This window comes from Sus scrofa, chromosome 8 (assembly GCF_054392235.1).
Source record: "Sus scrofa isolate SSC_HxYL_T2T_F1_AM1 chromosome 8, Sscrofa_HxYL_maternal_Yorkshire_Landrace_v2.0, whole genome shotgun sequence".
NCBI lineage: Eukaryota > Metazoa > Chordata > Mammalia > Artiodactyla > Suidae > Sus > Sus scrofa.
The window spans coordinates 93,015,148-93,031,374 of NC_139390.1; the positions used below are offsets into that span (position 1 = coordinate 93,015,148).

General features: G+C 40.9%; 1 protein-coding gene across 4 annotated transcripts in view; it reads left to right on the forward strand.

Moving 5' to 3' along the window:
* Window positions 1-69: 69 nt before the first annotated feature.
* MGAT4D (MGAT4 family member D) overlaps window positions 70-16,227 on the forward strand; it is a 48,641-nt gene continuing 32,483 nt past the window's right edge. For 2 of the 4 annotated variants that reach the window (XM_084972840.1, XM_013978887.3), the window contains exons 1-3: window positions 70-213; window positions 10,527-10,685; window positions 12,695-12,832. In XM_084972840.1, the coding sequence (XP_084828966.1) occupies window positions 120-213; window positions 10,527-10,685; window positions 12,695-12,832 (391 nt within the window). In that variant the 5' untranslated portion in view covers window positions 70-119. Of the gene's footprint in view, window positions 214-434; window positions 697-10,526; window positions 10,686-12,694; window positions 12,833-16,227 lie in introns of those variants that run through there. The other 2 variants (XM_084972843.1, XM_084972842.1) reach the window with 2 other exon arrangements.

Sequence of the window (16,227 nt, forward strand, 5' to 3'; positions counted from 1 at the left end):
GGTCGCAGAGGCGCGCGGCCGGGGGGCGCAGGCGCTGTGCGCGCCCGCCCTCCGCGGCGTCTGCTCGCTGCTCTCTTAATACCGCTGCGCCGCTGGTCGCAGCCAGTCGGGCCAGCTCCATGAGGACCAGGCACGTGAACTTGCTGATCGCGCTCGTCGCCTTCGTGCTCTTCAGTTTCTCCTGCTTCTGCATCTCCAGGATGACTCAAACCAGTAAGCGGCGGGTCGCTTCTCCCGGCCTCTTTCTTGCCTCCGGGGCTTCGGGGCTCCCGAATTGCTAGTGCGGCCGGGTCGGAGAGAAGGGGGTGGAGGACGTGGGAACGTGCTGGCTGTCGCATACTGTCTTATTAGAGACTTTCAGAGGTGGCCACCCACTCCCTTGTCCCGCCGGCCGTTAAGCGGTAACGGACGCCGCTGGTCTACCGGGCGGCCGTGACCTCTCCAGGCGCGCGCGCACTAACCGGTTGGCCTGCGGAGTTTGCGGGGCCCCCTCTGGCCTCTGCAGGTTCCTATCCCCTCAAAGGTTAAAAGGCTGCGCTTCTAACCCGCAAGTCGTCGTCTTCTCCAGAAACCTGCAAATGTCTGACGTCAGGAACTCTTACAGTCAGCCTCTTTCCTCTTTCCAATTCTATGTTTTGTTTTCGAGCCACACTTCGTCTCCTTAAAGTATTGTTTGCGAAGCTAAAGAGAAATGAGGTGACGGAGACAGACATTATCAACGGTTTATAGAGCACTGGTTTAGCACCTAAGCTTTCTCAGGCGGGCCATAGGGCTTGCGTTACCACTTTGAAACGCACCAAGGTTTTAGTTTATTGGTGTCTTTCGGGCTGCTAATTTAGCAAATAAAAATAGAGGTTGCCCAGGTAAATTTGAATTTCAGATGAACAGTGCATAAGTGGTTTTTTATTTGTTTGTTTGCTTTTTGTGTGTGTGTGTGTGTTTTTAGGGCGGCACCGGCAGCATATGGAAATTCCCAAGCTAGGGCTCGAATTGGAGTTGCAGCTGCCAACCTGTACCACAGCCACAGCAACGCTGGACCCTTAACCCACTGAGCGAGGTGAGGGATGGAACCAGTGATCCTCAGAATCCTAGTCAGATTCGTTTCTGCTGAGCTAGGACAGGAAACTCCAACAATGCAGAAGTTTTAATTTTAAGTATAAAAATTTCATGGGATATATTTATACTAAAAACATTATTTATCTGAAATTTAAAGTTAATTAGGCTTCCTGTATTTTCTCTTTCCACACTAGTCCATAGTGAGTATTTTAGTATTATTTAGTTGAATTTTGAATTTAAGACTTTGGAATCCTGTAAAGATATCAACCCAGGCTTCCAGGATTGTCCTTAGGTTGTTTTCTGTTCATTTTTCATGCTTTTTAAAGAGAATTAGGACACAAAGTACATAAAGTAATCTTGGTAGTAATGTGGAGGATCAATTTGGAGGCAGCTTTACTGCTGTAATTAATGTTGAAATTACATTCTAATCCCCTGATACTAAATTTTATCATGTACACACAATACGAACATTTACCCCATTGGTTTGAATGATCAGAAATGTACATTAATTTATTGGATTTATGCTAATCTTAATTTTGTACTCTTTTATTCTTCATTTCTTATAAAGAATGTTACCCAAACATGTTTTCATTATTTTAGAACGGATAACAATGAGCACTTTTACACCAAAAAGTACACCATTACTGATAATTGGAAAGCAAAATGTAAACTTTTTATAGTAATTTTGGAAGGCATTTAGCTTGGTAACCTCAGAGGGCATTTTAGTACAGTTTGTATTCTTATAATGAAATGTTAGACTTTAAGACACAATCATTTTGATGTGTTTTCCAGTTATGACCAGGAAAAAGAAGTTTGGTTCCCCAAAGCATTTATATTCCTATCATTTATATGTTCAAGTTCATAAAATGAGATATTGTTCTGAGAAGGCACTACTCTTAATAGAGCAGATAAAGCAGGTTTTTCATTTTCTATGTGGAACTTAGCTCTAAAACAATTAGGAAATCAATTCTAGTACTATAATGAGATGTTCTCACATCAACCAAAAAACCCACAGACTTTGTTTAGTTTCTGAAGTATTGATTTTTATAAAACAAAAATAATACAAATGTTTTAAAAATTTGATCTGTAGTTATAACTCTTATCAATGAAAAACTGGGAATATTAGAAAGATAACCACCAGTTTGTGCTTTACTCTTTCCCCTTGTAAAATTAATTTTTCTGTGTACATAACCTTTAATTTTTTTGTTTTTCGTTTTTCATTTTTTGCTTTTTATTTTATTTTTTTTTAAGGACCACACCCACGACACACGGAGGTTCCCAGGCTAGGGACTGAATAGGAGCTGTAGCTGCCAGCCTACACCACAGCCACGGCAACTCAGGATCTGAGCCATGTCTGTGACCTACACAAGCGCTCATGGCAACGCCAGATCCTTAACCCACTGAGCAAGGCCAGGGATGGAACCCGCATCATCATGGATGCTAGTCGGGTTTGGTAACTACTGAGCCACGACGGGAACTCCAACCTTTAATTTTTTTGTAACCTCATAGTATTTAATAATTCATCAGTTTGTTCAACAAATATGTAAGCTCCTTGAAGAGCTCCTTGAAGAGCTCCCCCTCCATTTTTTCCTGTTTGGTTCATTGCTGTGTCTCTAGAATCTTGAAAACTATCTGCCATGGTAAATATTTGTTGAGTGAATGAATGGTTGAGTGAATAAATAAATTTAATAAGTACCTATTCATGTCGTAGGACTTCCCAACTTCCTTTCCTTTGCTATGGAGGGACTTGCACAAGGCTCCTCATGTTTGCAGACCCTGAATTGCAATTCTCTATTGATATCGAATACCCCCCACCCCTGGCTTTTTTTTTTTTTTTTTTTTTTTTTTGCTGGAGAAATAATTGGCAGTCTATTTGTTTTAGGTCAGCAATACTCTTTGTAGTGTTGAAATATTTCACCATAAAACTAATGCATAGAGGAACCACTCATAGGAAGTTTAAAGGACTTATGTTCTGTGTTCTAAAAGACCTATGTAATTCTCCCTACATTGGCAGGAGGTCCTTGAAGTTTCTCCAAGCTCACTTTATCCACTCCTCTAACTCTGGAGAATGTTACAGTACACTCACTGCACAATTTGCAGGCAGGTAAACCCCCAGGGTCATTTAAAGCCTCTGCCTTTGCTTCCAAAAACCACTGAAGGGGTCACCTACCAGATAGGACTGGCATTTAGACTTTACCCATATGCCCTCCCACAAAAAATGCAAATATTTGCTAACACCCAGAGGCACTTTCCAGGTAGATTGAACCTTCCCCATTGTATCTGCAAGGGTCTCTGAAGTAACTTGGATATTTCTTCAAGAGATCATCCCTAGGTTCCGTTTCCGCACAGCTCTCCAGAGTGACAGCGGCCCAGTTTTCACTTCTCAACAGGTGTCTCACACTTTAGACATTAAATAGAAATTACTGGAGTTCCCGTCGTGGCGCAGTGGTTAACGAATCCGACTAGGAACCATGAGGTTGCTGGTTCGGTCCCTGCCTTTGCTCAGTGGGTTAACGATCCGGCGTTGCCGTGAGCTGTGGTGTAGGTTGCAGACGCGGCTCGGATCCCGAGTTGCTGTGGCTCTGGCGTAGGCCAGTGGCTACAGCTCCGATTCGACCCCTAGCCTGGGAACCTCCATATGCCGCGGGAGCGGTCCAAGAAATAGCAACAACAACAACAACAAAAAAGACAAAAAGACAAAAAAAAAAAAAAAAAAAAAAAAGAAATTACTTAGAGCTTGGCATACCCAATCTTCAGGAATAACTGAAAAGGCTTATTCCTCCCTCACAAGACACCTCACCAAGCTCACCTTGGAATTCAAGCAGAGCTGGCTAGAACTCCTTCCCTGTGCCCTTTTATGACTCTGGATTGCTCCTCGGTCCCTTCAAACACGTGTATGGACACCCAGCTCTTCTTACTCCCTTTTCTGCCACAAAGCGTCCTCCTTGGCTCTTACCTCCCAGCCCTAGAACTAACTTGCAACTTTTTATGGACTGGTAAATACTTAACCCCGACCTCAGAACCTGCCTCCATCTATAGTCCTACAGTCTGGAGACTGGGTCCTATTAAAAGACTTTGCTGGACATACCAAACCTCTCCAAGCTCCTTGAAAGGGTCCATCTCAGGCACTACTTACAACTCTGACAGCAGCCAAATTCTCAGAACATCCCTCTTGGATTCTTCTGTCCTGGTTAAAACCTACTGACCTGCCTGACCTCCTCAAAATCTGCTGGCTAGTTACTTAGGCCAGCCGTCCAGTCTTCAAATCTCAAGGACCCCCGAGTCATTGGAACTGTGAGAATCTCTATGGCTGAAAGCCTGTGTTAAGTTCCTTATTCTCCTTTTCCTTCTCTGGGCCTTCTTCCTCCTGTGTGTCCTCCTGTCCTCCTCTTGTGGCTCCATTCCTTGGTATCCCGGCCTCTCCAAGGCATTCTGAAGATGGTGTGACTCCAATTCCACCTCTCCTTCATAGCTCTCTCCTTCGTCACACCTGGTCCTGTGTCCCTGATGGCAGTGCCCCACCCATGTCTCCAGACCATCAGTGAAACTGTACCCTGATCGCAACATCAAAACAACACCACTTCCTGGCTCCCTTTGCCTGTGGCACTTAAGAATAATTCCATTTTACCCATTACTTTATAATTAATTGTTTAAAAATGTGCCCCTTTCCCTCATCCCTTGCAGCCTGATTTTCAGTTAGAACAGGAACCTGACTTTATCTGTGTTTGCTGTCTTATCACACAGCACAGTGAGTGGCCCATGGTAAGTATTAAATAGAAGTAGGACTTTCTTCAGCTTGCTTCTCTTTACTGGAGGTGTTTAGTGAGTGAAGTAAGGTGGAAAAGTCAGATTCTGGCCATATCGTATAGGACCTTCTATATTAAGGCAAGTGTAACTTTATTCAGTAAGCGTCCAGGGAATCATTTCAAGTCTTTGAGCAGTGTTTCCAGAAGATTAACCGTGCGTTGGAGGCAAGAGACTAAGAGGCAATTATAGCAGTGCATCTAGAGGTGGTAAAGCCTGGAACTATGGTGAAGTCAATTATTAGAAAGATAAAACAATTAAAAGGGTCTGTGATAGTGCCTCTCAGATTTTAGCATGCATACCAATCACCTGTGAATCTTATTAAACTAGATTCTGACTCAGGAAGTCTGGGATGAGGCCTGAAAGCCTGTGTTTCTAATAAGCTCACAGCTGGTACCACAGACCCATGCCGTCCAATACGGTAGCCCCTAGCCAGGTGGCTCTCAGGCACTTGAAGTGTAGTTAGTGAAACTAAGGAGCTGAGTTATTTTATTTTAGTAATTTAAATTTAAAAACTGAAGTAGTGCAAAATATTTCTCCATCAGGCAAAATTTTTTTGTTTTGGTAAGATTGCATTTTACTGTAACTATCAAAATTTAGTATCTGAGTTAAGATGTACCGTAGAAGTATAAAATACATACCGGATTTAAAATATTTAGCACCTGGAGTTCCCATCGTGGCTCAGTGGTTAATGAATCCGACCAAGAACCATGAGGTTGCAGGTTCGATCCCTGGCCTTGCTCAGTGGGTTAAGGATCTGGCGTTGCCGTGAGCTATGGTGTAGGTTGCAGACAAGGCTCAGATCCCACGTGACTGTGGCTGTGGCGTAGGCCAGTGGCTACAGCTCCAATTCAGCCCCTAGCCTGGGAACCTCCATGTGCCTTGGGAGCAGCCCAAGAAATGGCAAAAAAAAAAAAAAAAAAAAAAAAAAAAGACAACAACAACAACAATTTAGCACCAAAAAAGAATGTAGACTATTACATTAAGTATTTTATGTTGATTACATGTTCAAAAATATTATATATATAGGATTACATTATCTATACTGTTTACAACTACCTTTACTTGTTTGTTTTTATTTTTTAAAAAACATGTAGCTACTAGAAAAATGCGGCTTACATTTTCCTTGTACGGGGAGTAGTGCCTTGGACCTCTGCTCTGAAGAGCAAAGTCAGTGGTGCATAGGCTCTCACCTGGACTCATTTATATGGTAGAAGTCACATTGGCTCATTGTACACTGGTTTGTGTTTTCACAGTTTCACCTCAGTTGATTCAAAGCATCAAATTATTCAAGCTTCTGCAAAATTATTTTGCAGCTTTTCATCCTCCAGAATACCTGAGTGAATATGCAGATAATATAAATGTTTTATTTATTTATTTATTTATTTATTTATTTATTTATTTTTGTCTTTTTAGGGCCGCACCCAAGGCATACGGAGGTTCCTAGGCTAGGGGTTGAATCGGAGCTGCAGCCGCCAGCCTACACCAGAGTCACAGCAACACCGGATCCAAGCCACGTCTGCGACCTACACCACAGCTCACGGCAACGCGGATCCTTAGCCCACTGAGCAAGGCCAGGGGTTGAACCCACAACCTCATGGTTCCAAGTTGGATTTGTTTCCACTGTGTCATGACGGGAATTCCGCAAATAATATAAATGTTTTAAATAGAACATTGATGAATTGAATTATCAGGTAAGAATATACAAGAAGCAGATCCAAAAATAGAGATTATGTCCTTTAATATATCTGTATGGTTGTTTCTTTTTTCTTTTCTTTCTTTTCTTTTTTTTTTTTTTTTTTTTTTGTCTTTTTAGAGCTGCGCCCAAGGCATATGGAGATTCCTAGGCTAGGGGTCGAATCAGACCTGTAGCTGCCAGCCTACACCACAGCCACGGCACCACAGGATCTGAGCTTGTCTGTAACCTACACTACAGCTCATGGCAACGCTGGATCCTTAACCTAGTTAGGAGAACCAGGGGTCAAACCTGCAACCTCCTAGATACTAGTCAGGGTTGTTAACCGCTGAGCCACAATGGGAACTCCCTGTATGGTTGTTTCTGAAAACAATACTTCCTCTAGAGAAAACTCTTTGCATGTTTGCAAAATTGATCCCTCAAGGACTGCCCGACATTGTGGAAGTCCAGAAATGTTGCATCACCCATGATGTATCAACTCCAATCACATGATCCATTTTGCAAAGAGAATATTACCCTGGAAGCCCCAATAACAGGGTTATACTGGTTAAACCACATCCAATGTAAAATACATAAGCATCCTCAAATAGTATTGACTGTATGAATATTCAAGATTTGTCTGTTATAGTTGCAGTTCTTTTGATTAAAGCATGATTCACATTTAGAATCATTCGAATCAGTTCCTATGCTGGTAAGTCCATTTATACACTGATTTATTCATTCATTCAGCGTATATTTGTGTAGGAGCTATATGGCAGTCACCGTTTCAGGCATCGGGAATTTAGTTAAAAAATAGAACAAAACTTCTTGCTGTTCTCAAGCTTACATTCTGGAGAACTCTGGGAGAAATATAAAAGTAGTAAATACATACTAGGAAGTCAGTGACAAGTGATTTGGGAAAGAATAAAAAGGTACAGGGAGAGAGAAGCTGTGCTATTTAACATAGAATGGCAGAGCAGGCTTCTCTGAGAAGGTAACATTGTAGCAGAAACCTGAATGAAATTAGGAAGCTCTGGCCAGGCAGTATCTGGAGGACAAGTTGAGAAAATTCCAAGAGCCAGAGCAATAAGGTGGGAAAGTGGGTGGCCCGAGGAACAGTATAGAGGCCATTGTGTCTGGAGCTGCTCCCAGGAGTAAGGTAGAAGGGGTGATGGGTGAGTCCTGTTGAGTCCTTTTGGGCTCCACTGTGGTGAGGGCTTTGGCTGTTTTTCTAAGTGGGATGAGAAATCTCTGGAAGGTTTTGAGCAGAGAAAAGGCATCATCTGGATCTTTGCCACAGGCCACACATACATGTGTTTTGGTTTATAAAAGGCAGATGAGTGAAAAAATGTACTGTGGGATGGTCTACAAAATTTGTACACATTTTTAAGAAACTTCACAGAAATTCCATGAATATGCTGGGCTATTTCAAGTTCTGCCTCCACCAGCATCCCTTATATTGATATTCAGTGTCATTTGAGGTTTGTTACAAGAAAGGTTTGAGAAACTCTGGTTTATACAGAAAAGTTCAAACTCCTTGTAGCTTATCAAAAAGACCAGCATAACCAGATCCCTCTTTTAACCTCACTGTGAATTTTCCCTATGTTGCCCTGAAATAGTGACCAGCTTCTGGGTCCATAGAGACCATATTTTCGAATGCTTCTCTGCCTTTCCACACTGCATTCCAACTAGAATGCCTTTCCTCGCTTCTCTCAATTGTCCAGTAGCTCACGTTCCTTTAAGAGTCCCTGAGGACATCACATCCTTCAGATCCTTCTCCAGCCTTTCTCTCCCTTCCCCTCCCAGACCGTCTAAATTCTGTCCCTTGTGCCTACTATTATCACTGCATGCCGGGGTGAAACCTTGTTCTTCTCTGCCCACACTTCCTGCAAGGGTATAGCTCTCATTTCACCCTCCTAAAGAGGGCATTTTAAAGTGAACACTTGGAATTTCGCCCAGTAGCTCATTGCCAGTCTCAGAAGACTGAGAGATTCACCTGAATGATCAGATTCAGTGGTAAGTTGATAGATCTGATTTTTATGGGCCAAGTTCACTAGGAGGCAGAATCACTTCCTTATAAAGGCAGCCTAGACCATCTCTGGCTCTTCCTCTTGTAATATCTGAAAGAAGGGCCAGGCTCCCTTTTTATTTTTTCCTCCTAAGTAGTAAACACACATGCAAGTCACCCCTTTTGTGGGTGTGGCCCACTTCTGTCCAGCTCCTCTTTCAATAATGGGGTAGGAGTAGGGGTCAGTTCACTTAGGTGGAATGTCAGCATCCCAGTGCATGCTGTCAGAGAGCCCCAAGTAAAGCTGATAGTCTGTACTGGGGACTGGTGTCATCAATGGGTGTGCCTAAATAGTTAAAATCCAAGGAGAAGGCAATTTATAACATCAGAAATATTGCGTTGATTTCAGTCATCAGTTTAGGTCTACTGATTAGCTTATAAACTTCCTGAAGGCAGGAACTGACCTATCTTTTTTATTTTTGTGTTTCCATTGACTCAGTAATTGGCAAAGAAAAGGTGTTTAATTTTTTATTTATTTTTTTCTGATTACAGAAGCAATGCAACATGATTTTAGAAGCAAAATAATTTTGTGAAAATAGGAAAAAGTGATTCAGCAGGAATTCCCTGGTGGCTTGGTGGGTTAAGGATCTGGCGTTGTCACTGTTGTGACTCAGGTCGCTGCTGTGGTGTGGGTTCAATCCTGGGAATATCTACATGCCTCGGGGACAGCCAAAAAAAGTGATTCAACAAACCACAGATTATATATTAGCAAAATATAAACTTGTACACTTACTCTTTTTTACTGTGTTAGTGTACTGTTTTTGCAAAAAGGAAATTATAAGGTTTTGTTTAAAAAAATTGTTTTTGTAGTGTTAAATGGTCTTCTGCAAGGTTTTCCAAGCTACATAGTATTTAATTGATAAATGAATAAAGAGTAGTCCATTGATAAACAATATTTATTAGACATTTGTCCAAGCATCTTTTTTTCATGTGCTTTGCTGTATGGTTTTTGTGCATAATAGCATTACAACTTCACAACAACTCTGCAGCAGGGATTTTTATGGGTTATTTCACACCTAAAGGAGCAGAGGCGGATAGAAATTAAGTAGCTTGCCCAAGGTCACAAAGATACTAAGTGGCAAAACTGGGAGTCAGTTATATGTCATTTAACTTGAGAGCCACCAGAACTCTTTTTTTTTGTTGTTGTTGTTGTTGTCTTTTTGCCTTTTTGAGGGCTGCTCCTGCAGCATATGGAGATTCGCAGGCTAGGGGTCTAATCAGAGCTGTAGCTGCCGAGCCTACGCCAGAGCCACAGCAACGTGGGATCCGAGCCATATCTGGAACCTACACCACAGCTCACGGCAACACCGGATCCTTAACCCACTGAGCAAGGCCAGGGATCGAAACCACAACCTCATGGTTCTTAGTCAGATTCATTAACCACTGAGCCATGACGGGAACTCCACACCAGAACCCTTAAAAGGATATTCTGTAATTTATTTAGCCTAGTTCCATCGTTGGGCATTGTGGTTGTTTTCATTTTTCTTACAGTGATAAATAATGCTGCCTATGTTGAACATCCTTAGAGCCAAATATGTGTGCGTACTTATGGTCATTTTCTTCAGAAAAGTTCTTAGAAGTGAAATTTTTGGCTAAACTGGCTTTCCCCTCTAATTACAAATCTAGTGCATGCACAAAATGGAAAATTTGGAAAACATAGAAAAGCACCAAGTAATGAAGTAACAACCATTGATAATCTCTCCTTTTAGATGTTACTATTTTTAGCATTTTATTCTTTTTTTCCCAGTCTTTTATGTACATATATAACATATGTTATATGTGTATAACAGTATATATATTATATGTACATAAATGTAATGCTGTGTATAGCTATATTGAAGCATGTACCTTATATTTCATTCTGTATTATAGAAAATTGTATGATACCACTGCTACATGTATAAATTTATATTTTCTTCATAGGTAATCAATTAATTAATTGTAGAAATCATATTTTGGAGTTTAAGGAAAATATTCTACGTCTGAAAAACAAAACAGAAAGAAATCATCAAGAGCTGATCAAAGCCTTGAATAAAATGAAGTTTGAAGTTGCAGACAGAGAAAATGTATCAGTAAACTCAGGTTTGTGTTGTTTTTGTGTATGATGGTTTCTTTGTTTGATGTCTTGTGTTTGGAAATTCACATTTTATGATTTCTTATTTTAAGTCATTTCTTAGAATAAACGTAACTAAATCATTACTCATTCTTTTATTGTGAGACATGCAAAAACCAGGTAAGAGACATCACTGATAAACTTCCTCTCAGCTCTATCTCAAAAATGGTCTTCCTTTTTTTTCCATCTCTGAGTTGCACTACCTTCTGTGGCCCATCTAGTGGAGGCAGCCAGAAACCTGAGTATCTTCTCTGCCTCTGTCGTCTTCCTCTGGCATCCTTCCACGGTGGTCAATAAGTAGTCCAGAGTCCTGGTGATTCATAGCCCTGTGTATTTCACACAAATCTGTCTGCGCTTTTCTGTCACCATCTCTACTGTTCTGGTCAGGCCACCTTCATGCTTTATCTGAATGACTGCTCTTATATTTCTATTTTTTTTCTCTCTTTCCAGTCTTGTTTGTCCCCACTTATTCTCACTTTAGCCTAGGTGAAGACTACACTCTCCTGTACATCAACCTTCAGTGGCTCCGCATTTCTTTTCTTTCTTTCTTTTTTTTTTTTTTGCTTTTTGCTTTTCAGGGCCTCACCTGTGGCATATGGAAGTTCCCAGGCTAGCGGTCACATCAGAGCTACAGCTGCCAGCCTATACAACAGCCACAGCAACGTGGGGTCCAAGCCACATCGATGACCTACACTACAGCTCACGGCAACACTGGATCCCTGACCCACTGAGTAAGGCCAGAGATTGAACCCAAATCCTCATAGATACTAGTTGGATTGGTTTCCACTATACCACAACTCAAACTCCCGGCTCCTCATTTCTTTAGGATAAAAAGTCCGGTCTTCTGCTCTCCCCTCTGTAATCAAATACCTCCCCTCACTCTTCACCCCTGGCAACCACTGATCAATTCTCTGATTTTATAGTTTTCCATTTTCTAGAATGCTATACAAATGGAATTACACTGTGTGTACATAACTCTTTGAGGCTGGCTTCTTTGACTTAGCACAGATTATTCATCCAAGTTGTTATGTGACCAGTTGTGTTTTGCCTTTTTGTTCCTGACCAGCATTTTGCCACATGGATGTTCAATGAATAGTTTATTTCACCAGTGGAGGGACTTTTGGATTGTTTTCAGTGATTATCAATACCTGTCAAGTAAGCATTTGTGTACAGATTTTTTGTGTATAGGAAGGGAATTTTCCTTAGGATAAATATCTAGGATTCATTGGCATCTAGAAGGTGTAGATCATAAGAAATAGCCATGCTGGAGTTCCTGTCTTGGCTCAGTGGAAACGCATGTGACTAGCATCCAGGAGGATGCAGGTTCCATCCCTGGCCTTGCTCAGTGGGTTAAGGATCCAGTGTTGAATTACCATTGCACCCTTTTCGAAAATCAGTTGACCTTCCTTGTATGGATCTATGTCTGGATCTTTGTTCTTTTCCACTGGTCTGTGTATCTGTTTGTTCTGTAATATGCCACTGTCTTGATTACAATATTACATATTGTGAATTAAATAGAATAATGTGGGTCCTCCAGCTTTGATCTTTCTTCAGATTATGGGATCAAATTCAAATGAATGGTACAAATGGAGCCGTTAAACATTGAGAGACTACAAAACACAGAAAGATACAAGCTTGAATGATATGGTATTAATCAAAGTACTAGAGCAGGCCAGTTAAAGTGTGTCACGGTTCTGCTTCCTTCATTTGGAACTGTCAGTTCTGTTAGCCTCTGGTTGTCTCACTTACAGTGTTAGACTTAAATACCACTTTTAAAATAAGTATGAATTAGTAACCTTTGAGCTATATTTTGTAGCCTTATGATTTGGATAATTCACACGCAATAGTATTTATCTTATACACTGAATGCTAAATGAATCTATGAATTAATTTGTTAACCCTCATTTGAAAAAATTGTACCAGGAGGAGAAAAACCCCTATAGTTGTGGACTCAGAAACCCTGTTTTTTCTCTTTCAGTTAAGAAGAATATGAATGCATTGGGTAAGAATGAAATAGTTCCCAATGCATTTGAAGTCTTAAAGTTCTTGTTCCCTCATCTTAGGAAAGTAGACAGAATTTATCCTGATGTTATCATTGGCAAAGAGAAAACAGGCGGTAAGAAAACTTATAACTGGGAAATCAATACAGATATTTTGATCTTTCGGATCATCCTGTAATGTTTTGAAATGTAATCCGTTAATATATTCATAAATGACCAGCCTAACTGCATTAATATGGTTTACTGCAAATCAAGGTATTAATCCGGCAGAAAAAATTATTCAATAAATATTTGGGACTTGAATTCAAATTCAGTTTTAATACAGATGCTTTGACAATAAGTCAGTATAAGCCAAATATCATTAAGCATCTGCTAAGTGCTTGGCAACTCTTTTCCCCTTTGGTTTGGATAAATTTATTTCTTATCTGATTATTTTCCTATTTACCCATCTTTCTGGGGACCAAAAGCAGCAAAAGCTTTACGGAAGAGATGTTTGAGCTAAGCCTTGAAGAATGAGTTCATTAGGTATAGAAGGAGAGAAGAAGCATTTGCATTAGATATAGGAATATTAGGCCAAGTCACCAAACAACTGCGATTCCCACAACCCTTGTTCAGTCCAATGAGTGAAACACTCTAGGCCAGAGTCAGCAAACCAGAGCCCGCAGGCCAAATCTGCCTGTTTTTAAGTAGTTTTATTTGACTGTAGCCATATTCATTATTATCTTGTCTGTGGTTGCTTCTGTGCTATATCAGCAGAGATGAGTAGTTATAACAGAGAGAAAATGGCCCAAGAGCTGAAAATGTTTACTCTCTGGCCCTTCACAGAAAAAGTGTGCTGACCTCTGCTCTAGACAGTTCCTTGGGAATAAGTAGCCTTGTTCCGTGTCCCGTGGCTCTGACAAGCTGGTTGTGTTGTGATGGGGGTGACAGATGACATTGTTTAACACCTACTGAATTCTTACCATGTCCGCTATACCAAGTTAGTTGTTTTCTTTCATTATCTCATTTAAATCTCACAACCCAGGAGTTCACGATGTGGCTGAAGAGCCCATCTAGTATCCATGAGGATGTAGGTTCGATCCCTGGCCTCCCTCAGCGGGTTAAGGATCTGGCATTACTGCAAGCTTTGGTGTAGCTTACAGATGCGTCTCAGATCTGGTGTTGCTGTGGCTGTGGCGTAGGCTGGCAGCTGTGGCTCTGATTTGACCCCTAGGCTGGGACTTGCATATTCTGAGACTTTAGATACTGAGGAGAAGCATGGCCTCAGATGAGTACCAGCAGAGATAAGCAGAAGCCCATGATATAGAGTGAAATGGAGGAGAGAGGGCATATTGGTAATGGGGAAGGGCACTGGAATTCCTTATGGGGGAGCATGGGGGTGTTGAAATAACCCAGTTGTCAGAGCTATGGTTATATCCTGGATAATTTTCTAATCCTTCAACTATTTCCTCATTTCTAACACTTGCTGTGTGTTCAGTCCTTCTTTTGAGGTTCCTTTGGTGTGTTTTCCTAGGTTCTTGGGAGGTCAGGCTTGCATATAAACCTTTCTCACCAGAGGTAATTTAAAGGGACTTTAGTTTCTCTGAAGGTAACTAAAAGATCCTAACACGTAAAACATTTGCAGCAGTATTGAAGCCTGTAGCATGGCTTGCTGAGGAACCTGTCAACAATCTGGTATATTCTGTATTTGGATATATCTCAGATAATTTCTACTCTCCATAGCCCTTCAGTAACTGTTTTTTATTGACCCTCTTTTCTTGCCTCGTCTACTGAAACTGACTTGTGATTTTTCTCCTGGCTTTAGTATCGTTAAAGTCGATTCATTCTTCTTACCTTCCTCATAGGTACATACACAAATGCATAATTCATCATGCTCAACTCTTCCTTAAAATCCTTCAGTAGACTCTCCTTTAGTGCATATAGGGTGAAGTTAGCTTCTTGATGTGGTAAATGCCCAAGAGGCTATATCTTTCAGATCTCAATTTCTGCCACTTCCCTTTTTTCCAGCAACCCCAAACCACTTACAGTGATCACTGCCCATAAGGAACACATCACCTCCTGTCAATCCACAGCTAACTTGTCATATAAGTCTATTATCCAGTATGACTTTTCAGCTTAACTAACAACTTCTTTGTGAAGTCTTCCATATTCCCTCATTGAACAAGCTTCTACCCTGTGCCAAACACTTGCCAGGCTCTGGGGAGACAGTGGTGAACAGACATGGACCTCATCGTCATAGAGACAAATGGGAAAACAATTGCAATAGGAAGTAATCAGTGCTCTGATAAGAGCAATACAAGGATAGAGAAGTAATCTCTGCTCGGGGAATTAGGGAAGGCTTTCTGGAGGTAGTGACATCTAAACTGAGATATGAAGGGTAAAAAGAATTGGAACAGGAGAAGCAGGGAAAAGGCAGATGATGGATAGTGGAAAAATAGAGGAAGGAAATGTGAAAGGTCTAATAGCAAGAGGGCCTGGAAAAAAGAAGTGGCTTTTGTGCATAGTTGGGGGAAGACCAAATCATAAAGGGGCTTGGCCATTCATTTATTGACCCCAAATTGATTGACATTCTTATGTGCTGGTCATTACATTAGTGCTGGATTCATAATGGCGAGCAAGAGCAGTTTCAGCCCTCACCAAACTTACATTCCAGCTAGGCAGACAAATGAGGAATAACAAAAAGGGCAATAAATCCTACAAAAGATGAAGTAAGAATACATGGCTGGTATGCCCAGTCTAATTTAGGAAGAGTGAGTAGAACCAGTAGAAGAAACCAGTAGAAGAGTGTTCTAGGTAGCAAGGAATGACATGTGCAGGTGCCTGGGGAGGAGAGAGTGCTGTTTGGTCAGTTTGAGAAGCTGAAAAATACCAAGGAAGACTAGTTTGGAGAGAGAGTAGTTGAAACAGAAGAGGTGTTTGGGACCAGGTCAGGAAGGGCCTTGTAAACTTTTGTAAAATATTCCTTATTCTAAGGTGGAAGCTGTTCTAGGAATTGTATTTGAGAGTGGCGCTCAAAGCTTGAAACTTAACCCCTGACTCACACCATCTGTTAGGGTTAGCGTTAGGGTTTTCTCATGGCTTTAGTATTGTTACAGTCGATTCATTCTTCATAACTTCCTCATAGGTACATACACAAATGCATAATTCATCATGCTCAACTCTGTAAAAAGCACTTCTAGGTGGATCGTAGACCAAAATATAAAAGGCAAATGATAAATCATCTAGACGATACTCTGGAGAACATCTTTTTGACTTGAAGATAAGCAAAGATGTCTCAATAGCAATCAAAAAGCACTAATTATAAAGGAAAATATTGATAAATTGTACAATATTAAAATTAAGAATGTCTGTTCTTAATTTTAAGAGGTAAAATAACAAGGGAACCTGTGATGGGAGATGATATTTGTGATACACATGGCTGGCAAATATTCACAATCTATAAAAAGCACCAAAAAAATCAGTAGGAAAAATACAGATAACTCAATAGAAAAATGTACAAAATCTTAAGGAG